The sequence below is a fragment of the Notamacropus eugenii genome, chromosome 1 (genome assembly GCF_028372415.1).
Source record: "Notamacropus eugenii isolate mMacEug1 chromosome 1, mMacEug1.pri_v2, whole genome shotgun sequence".
Lineage (NCBI taxonomy): Eukaryota > Metazoa > Chordata > Mammalia > Diprotodontia > Macropodidae > Notamacropus > Notamacropus eugenii.
The window spans coordinates 519,932,400-519,944,433 of NC_092872.1; the positions used below are offsets into that span (position 1 = coordinate 519,932,400).

At 39.8% G+C, this 12,034-nt stretch overlaps 1 protein-coding gene across 2 annotated transcripts in view; it reads right to left on the reverse strand.

Moving 5' to 3' along the window:
* The window catches only part of EYA2 (EYA transcriptional coactivator and phosphatase 2), a 234,710-nt gene that overhangs the window by 119,988 nt on the left and 102,688 nt on the right, over positions 1 to 12,034 (reverse strand). For both annotated transcript variants that reach the window (XM_072633655.1, XM_072633654.1), the window contains exon 5: positions 2,299 to 2,415. In XM_072633655.1, the coding sequence (XP_072489756.1) occupies positions 2,299 to 2,415 (117 nt within the window). The remainder of the gene's footprint in view (positions 1 to 2,298; positions 2,416 to 12,034) is intronic.

A 12,034-nucleotide genomic window follows, 5' to 3' on the forward strand; every position in this document is an offset into this window, starting at 1 on the left:
AACTGGCTCTGTTCTTAGCAGATAATCGGAAAAGACAGCTTGGAAATGGGCATACACATACATACAAAATCATGCATCCATTTAGAGCAATTTATGGTTTAAAAAGCATTTTACCTATAATAATTCACAGAGGTAGGTATCATGTACCCATTCTACAGATGAGGATACTGAAGTTCAGAGGCAGTAAAAGGACTTACCCAAGGCTTGAATACCTAGCTAGCAAGAGTCAGAGCCAAGGTTTACACTCAGATCCTTTAACTCCAAATCTTATAATCTTTTCAATTCATCATGCTGCCTCAATCCATGTACCATGAAGGCTAAATAATCCATTAGGGTTAAAACTGGATATGGTTCTCATGAGATAGCATCTACTCTGGGACTACTCCCTGTATACTGAATAGGAAGAGATTTTGCTAGTCTGCCTAGCTTAAGTCACTAGGGGCAGATGCATGATAACTGCTTCAGCCTTAAAAGAAACAAAATAAAATAATAATCACACATTTTGGCTATATAAAAAAAATCACACTGAATTCCCATATTTTCTCCCTCCCTTCTTCCTCCCTCTCCCTCTCCCTCTCCCTCTCCCTCTCTCTCTCTCTCTCACACACACACACACACACACACACACACACACAAACACAAATATACAAGTAAAGGTGAAACAGTGTACTGGCTTTTGATGCTTTGGCTTTTGTTTTTAAGACTAACTTATATTTTTAGGAGAAAAGGCCCTGTCTAAACATAGACATGCTACCACACTAACAAATAAGTTACACCGGCTGTCAATTCTTTGGAATATTAATGACCTGAACTAGCTCATGCAGGGAAGTCTGGCATGTGAGGAATGGGGGTTAGTAGACCTGGGTTCCCAAGCCAGCACTGCTACCAGCTCTCTGTGTGACTGTGGGGCAGTCACTGTCATGCACTGGTTTCATTTCCTCATCTGTAGAGCAATGGGGCTGAAGTCCCTTCCACCTCTTATTTTCTGTTTTCCAAATTCCCTCTAAGTTCTAGCAGTCAGAGAATCTATGCCTCTAATTGCGCAGCAAAAGGAAAACACACATTCCAACTTTATAAATGGAAGTTGATTTCCCCTCTCAACCAGAATTCCTGGCCTTTAAACCAAATCTCAATCCTTCTCCCTCCCCTGCCTTCGTCCTCACTTCCTTTATTCCATTTTTTTTTCTTTTAAAACATAAGCTCAACATCTCCCATTCTGAAAAGGGAATAGTTTGAGAGTTTATTTATCCTCTGGAACAACTTTAAAAAAAAGTTAATCTGAAGCACATGTGCATGGTTTCTAAGAGTTCTGTGTTTAAAAAAAATACTTAGGGAGGAATATATCCAGGCTTACAAAATGCCTGGGTTGTGTCAATAGCAGTTTATAGCCATTAGCATTGAGTCTGAATGAAGTTAATTGGGACACAGTGCAGCTGCTGCAGCAGCACAGGGGGATGCTTGGCCCACACTTCCTGATACAGTCATAGCTGTATAAAATCACCTGAAAAATTCCCATGGTCAATTCGGGAAACAGAGTAGAAAACTTCCCCGATTCTACAAGGGGGCCATGGGGGCCAGACCTTATCACAGGACAGCTGCTTTCTGGAGCAACCTGTTTTAACTTTTTTTCTTATTATTTCTGAACTGTTGCAAGAAGCAGAGGAGGGAAAAGGAATATTTAATGATTTAGGAAAGAAGGAAAGTGGGGGAGATGGGAAAAAAAAAGAAGAGAAGAGAAGAATGGTGAACCGGAAAACAGAACTGGCCTGGGAGTTTGGCCTGGGTTTTTTTTTCCTATGGTCCGACATGGAAGATAGCTAGGTGCCACAGTGGTTAGAGAGCTGGACATGAGAGTCAGGAGAGCAGAGTTCAAATATGGTCTCAGGTAAACTGTCAATAATAAGAGCACCTACTTCTCAGGGATGATGTGAGGATCTAATAAGACAATATTTGTAAAGTTCTATGTCAACTGTAAGACACTACATGAACACCAGGTATTATTCTTACTGTACGATTCTGGGCAAGTCACTTCCCTTTTATACACCTCAGTTTCTCCATCTGTAAGGTCCCTAAGATCTTTCTGGCTCCTTTCCACGCAGAGATTTCCTGACTTTCATGCCTCAGAGATTGGCAGACTGTCAGGTGCAGGGAGAAAGAGATCGCAGACAAACCTTTCCTGCTTCATGGTGCTGCCTAAGGCCGGCCAAAATTAAAGTCGATTTATTGGTGTCTGAGGACAGTGGATTTAGCTGACTGCCTGGAGACAAACCAAATGGGGCATTTCATCATCATACTAACCGTGCATCTGGTAGGTGTAAGGGGTCTGTCCTGTGGGTGGAGTGCCAAAACTGGAGCCGTAGCTGAGGAATCCACTCTGGCCAGGGGAATGGTTCAAGCTGTCTTCTGTTTTGATACCTTTGCAGGATAAGGAAAAAAACAACACCTGAGGATAAGTGGTTAAGATGTTCTCCTCCACCATCGTGGGGAAGTCTTTGAAATTTTGTGTGTCAGGAAGGGTTTATTATGGGCTTTCAACAAGATGGAACTGATTTGGCCTCCCAGCAAGTAGTACTAATTTTTTTTTTTAACCAACTTCAGCTCTACCCATGCTTATTAATGTCATACTCTGTGTCTTCCTCTAGGATTATGAGTGATTTATATTAAATAGCTTAATCTTCTTTTATGAAGACAGTTCATTAGGAGGCTGGATGACATCATCAGGAATATTGTAAAGGGCGTTCATAGAGGATGTATCCCTTCAGTCGGGGATGGCCTAGCTCACCCTGCTAGTCCTTAGATTCTGGAATTCCTCTAATAAATATTTATCACACACCTACAAGGGCCAACTGCTGTCAACAGTGGGAGATATTTTGGATCCACTGTTAATAGAATGCGCTTTTTTTAAAATCTAGGAGTAAGGGTTATTTTTAAACTGAGTCATCCACCTTTTTCCACTTGGATCCACTTGTGTCCAAAGGTACCAACATGCAAGAGAGCTGGCTGAAAGAAAAGATTCAGTCTAAGGTTTTAGTGAAGTTAACTGGATTTTACAAGTACTGAGTCTACAACTCTGGCCCTGTTTGCATCATGTGCCAACAATATCACCACAGACCTGACTATATTTATAGGACATGCACAAGATAATGAAAAAGACACTGTCCAGTAGGAGCTACTAACCTGGCAAATTATAAAAAAGCTCAGCCTTTGGCAATATGTGAGCAAGGGGAATGCTATAAGGTAGTTTCTGCGAAAAAACACTAATGCTCCATCCTCATGCTCAGAAAAATGAGGCCACTGGTTTTGTTGTGATAGTGTCTCCATCTCACTGTCAGAATGCCAGAATACATCATAAAGAATATTAGCAACACTGCAAGAGTTAGCATTCACACAGCGCTTTAAGGTTTGCAAAGTGCTGTGTATATGTGTGTGTGTGTGTGTGTGTGTGTGTATGTATGCATACATGTGGACGTATATTATGGTTGTTGCTCAGTCGTTTCAGTCATGCCTGACTCTCCATGACCCCATTTGGGGTTTTCTTGGCACAGATACTAGAATGGTTTGCCATTCCTTCTTCAGCTCACTTTGCAGGGAAGGAAACTGAGGCAAACAGGGTTAAATAACTTGCCCAAGGTCACACATTTAGGAAGTGTCTGAGGCCAGAGCTGAACTGAGGAAGATGAGTCTTCCTCACTCCAGGCCTGGTGCTCTATCCATTTCACCCCCTAGTTGCCCCTCCCATCCATCCATCCACCCATCTATCCATCCATCCATCCATCCATCCATCCATCCATCCATCCATCCATCCATCCATCCATTCATGTATATATAATCTGATCCTCACAAGAACCCTGTGACGTAGGTGCTCTTAATATCTCCATTTTACAGATGAGGAAACTGAGGCTGAGAGGCTAAAGCGACTTGTCCAGTGTGGCTGAACTAGGAACGTCTGAGGCAGAATATGAACTCAGTCTGTCCTACCTCTAAATCCAGCACTCTATCCACTATGCCACCTAGTTCTCCTCAAAACTAGCAAAGATCATCTCTCCGGTTCAAGAGTTCCTGACCCTGGGGGCTCAACAAATTTATTAAAAAACATTTGGATAACTGAACTTCAACAGAATTGTTTTCCTCTATAATATTATGTATTTTATTTTGCATATTTAAAAATGCTATTCAGAAAAAGGGTCCACAGTCTTTAGCAAAGTGTCAAAGGTGTTCTTTTGGCACACACAGAAGGGTTAAGAATCCCTGAGGTAGTGGAATCTTCTCATTTTATAGGGAAACTGAGGCCCAGAGAGGAGATATGACACCTAAGGTCTCCTACATCAGATTTCAGTGCCATGTAATCCTGAAAGCATTGAGGAATCGTTGTATCTGATAATTTGGAGAGGAAAATATTAAAAGAATGGAAAAGGTCTCTTCCAGGTATTACATTTTACATTTAAAATTCCAAAGAGCCTTCCAATTTTAATATTCTATGAACTTTATCAAAAATCTTCCAGCTGTGATATTTTCTATTGTACATTCTAAGATTCCTCCCAGTTCTAACTTTTTACGGGCTTTATCAGGATAAGTCCCTTCTAGCCCTGACATTTTGTATTATATGTAATCCAAGCTCCCTTTCAACACCAACATTCTATGTCTCTACAAGGAGAAAATATAGACAGCTTTTTCAATGAGTTTGGTTCTGACAAAGACAAGAGATATAGTTTGAAAGACTGAGGGAGAGGCAGAATCAAGAGAGGGTTCTTTTGAAGGAAGGGAAGGTTCCTAGATATGTTTGTAGAGAGGAGGGAACAGGAAGCAATGGCTAAAAAAAGGCTGGAGATGAGTAGGGAGATGACTGAAGGCACAAGCTCCAGAGAAGACAGGAGCAGATGGGATCAAGGACACAAGTAGAGGACTTGGGCTAGTGAACAGAAGGGTCACTTCTTCACCAAAGATTGGGGTGAAGGAGGAAAATGGGAGATAATGAAGAGAACTTCTGAGGGAAGGAGAAACTTGTGGTTGATGGTCTTTTATTTTCAGTTAAGTCATAGACAAAGTCTTCAACTGGAAAGGTAAAACAGGGAGTCTTTGGGGAGGCTTAAAGAGAAAAGAGATCTGGAGTAGCTACTATAGAGAATGTAATACAAAGTAAATCAGAGAGAAGGGATCACTAAACAGCAGATAGGGCCCAGCTGAGATTATTTCCTTGCTCCAATAACAAATCTGTAATGGATTCAGCCCTATTGTGTGACTTCCTCAGTGGTGTTTAGCAGTTCGTGAGTAGGAGTTGAGAAGGTAGATGGTAGGGATAATTCAGGACTAATACCCAGCAAAGCACCAACAATGGCCAACACTGGGGCAAAAGATTTAACCTTAGACTTAGTGGTATATGGTGTAAAATGTAGATCTAATCCCATTTCTTGCCATGCTGCTATCTTGCTTGTCTGTTTCCTCTTTTCAGAACTTCCTTGGTTCTCTTGTGTATTTTTTAAGAAATTCACTGACATTCTTTTCTTCTTTAGCATCACTATAACTAATTCCCTTCCTCTATCTAATTTTAATTATTTACTTTTCCAATGTTTTGTGATCTTAGATTTCAAACACTAGTCTACTGAACGTCTTAGGTTTAATTCTGGATTATTTATTCTGTTCTATTAAACTAATTTTCTATTTTCTATCCACAATGATCATATTGTCTTGATAACTACTATATATAATTTGAAATCTAGTGGTATAAGTCTTCCTTCCTTCTTTTCCCTCACCAGAATTCCCCTGATGCTTTTGTCTGCCTATTCTCTATACTTTTATTACTTAATTTAATTCTTCGAAGCAGCTCATCGACAATTTTATTACCGCAATTAAAATCTAAAAATGAATTTAGGTAGTGGGTTTCTTTTTGTATTGAATACAACTAGCCATGGATATCGAGTAGGTTTCCAGTTCTTTAATTCTTCCTTTATGTCTGTAAAAATTAGTTTACAGTTGTCATTATAAGTCTTGTATATACCTAACATACAAACCCAAATACCTGATACATTTTGTTGTTGAATAAATAACATTTTCTCTGTCAACATCTTCTGGATTTGTTATATCTATATGGCGTATATATATCAGAAATACTAATGATTTTTGTGGGTTTATCTTTTATCCCACCATCTTGTTCAATCCATTTATTACTATTTCTATGTCTCTTGCATTTGAAAAATATACTAATAGATCAGCTGAACATAAAAATGCTTTAATATCTTCTTTGCCCATACTTATTCCATTAATTTCTTAACCTAGACTATTGCAATAGTCTTTCATTTGATTTTTCTACCTCAAGTCTCTCCCTTCTTAAATTCATCTTCTAGACAGTTGCCAAAATGATTTTCCTAAAGCACCAATCTAATCATGTCACTCACCTATTCAATAAGCTCCAGTGATTCTATATCACCTCAAAAATAAAATATACACTTCGCCATTTAAAGCTCTTCACAATCTGCCTTCATCTAACCTTTCCAGTCTTCTTACACACTGTTCATCTCCACACACTATGTGATCCAGCCACCCAGGCTTACTTGTGGTGCTGAACACACTACTAACCATTCCTCATCTTCATGCCCTCATACTGAATGTCACCCAGACCTGAAATGCAGTTCCTATTTACCCTTGTCTCTTGTGTTTCAAGTCTTTCTTCAAGACTCAATTCAAGCATCACTTTCCACATGACGCCCTTCCTGATACCCCAAGTTGCCAATGTATCATTCCCTCCAAAAACTTCCCTGTATTAACTGCTTAATACATGCTATTGATTTGTTCTCACTCTTGACTCAATGCTATAACTAACATTTATATAATCATGTCAAATACAGTAAATTCCCTTTATGTTTTATTTTTCAGTTGCGTCTGACTTTGTGACGCCATCTGGAGTTTTCTTGGCAAAGTCACTGGAGGGGTTTGCCATTTTCTTCTCTAGCTAATTTTACAGATGAGGAACTTAGAAAAACAAGGTTAAGTGATTTGCCCAGCTAATAAGTGTCTGAGGCCACATTTGAACTCAGGTTGCCTTGACTCCAGGTCCGTTCTGTTCACCATATCACCCAGTTGCCTTTTATTGTTATACCCCTGTTCTAAGTGGAGAAGCCTCTGTTGTGTATTGATTAAATAGTTTTTGATTTTAAAGAAATATTTTTCATAATGTTAAGGAAACATCCATCCATTTTTCTACTTTTTAGCGATTTTAACATAAATGCCAATTTACCTCCCATTTGACAAAAAGAAAGTGATACCCAGAGAGAAGTGACTAAGAGCTTCTGACTTCAGATCCAGAGCTCCTCCCAATGTACCACCATGATCCAGATAAAGAGGCCCAAAGAATTCAACATGGGGGAGAAAAAGGGGCATCTCCTAATAGATGCTTCTTGCAAAGGGCTTATCCACAAGGCTAGATGGATAGTGCTTTAATTGCCCCCTGCTACCCATTAGATTTCCTGGGCAAAGAAAGGGTATTCAGTCTTCATTGACAGAAGAGCCCTCAGGTGACTATTAAACCGACCGGCCTCCCTCATCCAAGTTCCTTCACTGGATTTCATTTTCACAGAAGCTATTTAAACAGAGGTGAAAGAAGGGAACTTAAATGTTCTTTACAAAGGACAAAGGAAACATGATTCATAACAAAACCTAGTATTTGTCCAGACAATGTTTAGAACCATAGAATCTTACTATAAGGAAGTTTGGAAGGCACCTAATCCAATCCCCACCCAATGCAGTAATTCACCCTCCACCCTCTTAACCATACTTGACAGGCCTTCACCTAGTTTCTGCTCAAACATCATAATAATGAAGAGTTCATTACTTCTTAAGATAAAATCATATAATACCCTGAATCTACCCACTGAACCAGGGGACCAACGTTCAAATGCCAGGTTTGTTCTTGTTCAGTTGTTTTTTTTTTTTTTTTCCCAGTCATGTTCAACTTTTCCTGGCTCTATTTGGCTCTTTTTGGCAAAGATACTGGAGTGGTTTGCCATTTCCTAAATTTCTGACTTACTAGTTATTTGACTTTGCATAAATTATTATAATGGCCACACTCAGTGCTGTGGGCAGCAGGCAGCATGTCTGACACCTTTAGCCTGAGACAACTGTATGAGATATTGAGAGATTAAGTGATTAGTCCAGGATCACACAGGCAGGTCTTACTGACTCCAAGCCTAGTTCTCTATCCACTATTCCATGATGCTTCTATGTCAATCAATCAATCAAATCATTCATCTATGTCAATCAATCAATCATTTATGAAATGCCTACTCTATATTAGGCACTTTCCTCCTAGATCACTTCCTTGTCTCAGCAGAGGGGCTGTGCAACTCAATGAAACCATGCACTATGCCATGTTACCCAAGACAGAGAGGTCACAATGGAGAGTTCCGACAAAAGGTGACTCACTGGAGAAGGAAATGGCAAACCACTCTAGTATCTTTACTAAGAAAACCCCATGGACAAACATGGTCCATGGGGTCACGAAGAGTCAGATATGAATGACTGAATGATACCAGCAAATATACCAGGCACATATATACCATATGATTGGGGCTGGGACACAAAGACAAAAGTAAAATAATGAATGTTCTCAAGAAGTTTACATTCTGGTGAGGGAGACAAAGTGTACTCTGTATAATAATAATGCAAGGAATGATGACACAATGTAGAGGTAATATAAGCAAGAATATAATATATAATAGTAATAAATTAAAGGTGATTTTTTGGGGGCAATTGAGGGAGACGTTAGCAGCTGGAAAAGCTCAATAGAGGCTTCATGTGGAAGGTAGTGCTTGAACTGAATCATATTCAGAATAATTTACATTTCTCTTAGTGGTCATGCTCCCAATGCACATTCATAGAGTTATAGCAACTCATATAATTATTTAAAAAAATAACCATTTCCACTTCTGTATAGCATTGATTGTTGAGACATTCTCCTTCATATTAAGCCAAAATCTACCCATACTTCCATAACATTCAACTTGTTGACCTTAGACTTTTTTTACTCTATCACATGATGTTAAATACACAATATTTAATATTCCTACATGGGAACAATTCAAATATTTGAAGGCAACCACATGTTCCTACTCTCCCACTCCCCTCCCCCCAGGCTTTTTCCCCCTCAGGCTAAATGTTCCACCTTCCTTCCACTGACCCTCGGCGACACAGCTTCTAGGATTGTCACCAGGTTCCCTGGCTCTGAATGTGTTCCAGTTTGTCAATGTAACATTTAAAATATAGTCCCCAGAACTGAATTCATCTCTGCCTGCTGACCCAGGTAGGAATCCCCTGTGTAAACATCTCTGACAAATTGTGATCCATCCTCTTGTTATATAGCATATTCCAGTGGAAAGAGGGCTGGTCCTGGAATCCAAGAATCCAGATTCAAAACCCACTTCATACCTGAGTGTATGACTCCAAACTTTCTCTTAACTTCTCTAGGGTCACAGTGTCCTCATCTGTAAAATGAGGGGGCTGAACTAATACCTCTAACATCATGGACCCCTCTGGCAGTATGGTGAAACAACAGAACTCTTCTCAGAATTTTTAAAAATTTCATAATAGAAGAAAATGTTACATTTTAGTTAGAGGTTAGTAAAAATAAAACTGTAACTTTTTCTCCATTCAAATTATGGACCACTTCCCCCTGCCCCGAAATCTATTCATGGACATCTTGGGGGTTTCGTAGCGTCCAGTTAATTACTCTATTGTAAGACATTTATCATTGCTAGAAATCTCTTCTCCCTTAGCTCAAGTCCCAGTGATCTGGAGACATGTATATGTGAAAAAGTAGTTTTTTGTACATCACCTATATATTTTAAAGTATATTTTCAACGGTGCTAGCATTTTCCAAGTGAACTCTTAACCTATTACAGTTCAGACTCAATTTATACTTGCAAGTGAGTGGACTCTCTGAAAGACTCAATGCTATTGATAGTGCAAGAACTTTGCTCTAAATTAATTTCCACACAATGCCATGTTTTGTCTAGAAATAGGAGTAGTTTTATTTTTCTGTCTGCTGCATTATTCTTGGTTGTCAGCCAAGAGGGGATAGCTCATATATGATTATGTGTATGTATGTACATGTATATGTTGAATATTTAAAATGATTTTTTTCCTGCAAGAGGGAAAAAGAAAGGAAAAAAAAAGACTGTACACTCATTATGCAAGATCTGAATGGGTTTATAAATAGTAAGTATATGAAAAAGAGACATTTATATGGCATGTTCAAGTTTGTGGCCATATTACCTATTCAAAACTGCCAGGAGCACCCAGTTGCCTATGGGGTAACTCTGAACAGTCCTTCCTTTGGGGTAAATACTATAAATACATTCATCCCCATTTTACAGATGAGGAAATTAAGCCTCAAAGCCCACTGTAACACAACTATTAAGTGTCAGGGCAAGATTTGAACTTAGATTTCTTCTGATTCTAGTCCTACTATAACCATGTTGCCTCTTTCTATATGTGTCCCTAGAAGACTGTTTATAAGCAAAGTACCCTCTTTTCACTTTCTCTAAGGCGCTCATCATCTATCACTCTTAACTGGCTGCCCTCCTTCATTCATCTTCCACATAACTACAAAAATTATCCTCCTAAATCAGGTCTGCTCTGCCATATTACTCACCTGCTCAGCAGTCTTCATTGTCTCTGGGATAGAATACAATTGCCTCAAAGCTCAGGTTTTTAAGTCCTGAACAACCCGGCTGCCTTATATAACATTATTGTCTCTCACGTAGTCTGAGCAGGAGCCAAAGTGAACCATGTAGCTATTCTCTCACCCATCATCCATGTCTGTCCGTTGATTCAAACCATTCCCCACACTTTGAATGCACTGTCCTTTCAACACTACCTCTGAATTTATCTTCCTTCAGGCTCATGTGTCATCTCAACTGTGAAGCCTTCCCTGATTTTTTCAATTTTACGTTCTCCTTCTCCTCTAACTGGCTTTTATTTATTTGTGTACATGCATGCCAACCTGGCTGAGGCAGCAAGGCAGCCTGGGAGAGAGGCAGGAGGCAGTATGTGCTGGGTAAGTCAAACCATCACTGGCACCTTCACCCTTAGACCCTTGATGGGAACAGCCCAGGACTCTGAACCCAAGAGCCTTAGGAAGAGGGATGCTTCCAGTGCAGTGCTAGCGTTGCATTCTAATGCATCCTGGCAGCAACCACGGTAGAAATTCAACCTGGCAATCGTCTCTGCAGGGACTACGGTCAGAGCCATCAAAGACCCAGAAAAGAACGTTTTTGCCACCAAAATCCTTGGCATTATTAAATGGATCCTGATCAGAAACTGAAATGATTTTATCAGTAGAAATGATAAAAGAAAAGGCATTATCACAGGCAGCTTGGTGACACAGTGGAGAGAACACTAGAACTGAAGGCAGGAAGACTGAATCAAATCCAGCCTCAGACACTTTCTAGCTACGTGAGCGTTACTCAATCTCTGTTTGCCTCAGTTTCTTCAACTGTAAAATGAGGATAAAAATAATACCCACCTATCAAGGCTGTTGTGAAGACCAAACGAGATATTTGCAAAACACTTAGCACAGTGCCTGGAACGTGGTAGGCAATACATAGATGCTTCTTAGTATTATTAGTACTAGCAGCCTAGAAGATGACTAGTAGTCATCCTGGGTCATCTCCAGTCATCCTGATGAATATCTGGTCACTGGATTCAGATGGCTCTAGAGAAGAAGTGAGGCTGGTGACCTGCACAGCCCTCCCTCACTCAAAACAAAGTCAAGTGCAAGTCATGTCAGCATTTCTCTGATGGCGTGGTCTTCTTCAGCAACGAAGGACGAACACACACTAGTAGCAGCAGTAATAGTAGCTTTGTTGTTGTACCCTAAAGTTCATAGGGACGTCTCCATCTGACTTGCAGCTAAAATATTCCATTTTTGTTATCTCTCTCATTAGAACATGACCTTCTTAGGAAGACAGACTGTCTTACTCTTTCATTTGGATTCTCAGTGCTGAGCACATAGTAAGCACTTAGTAAAATGCCATTTCATTCA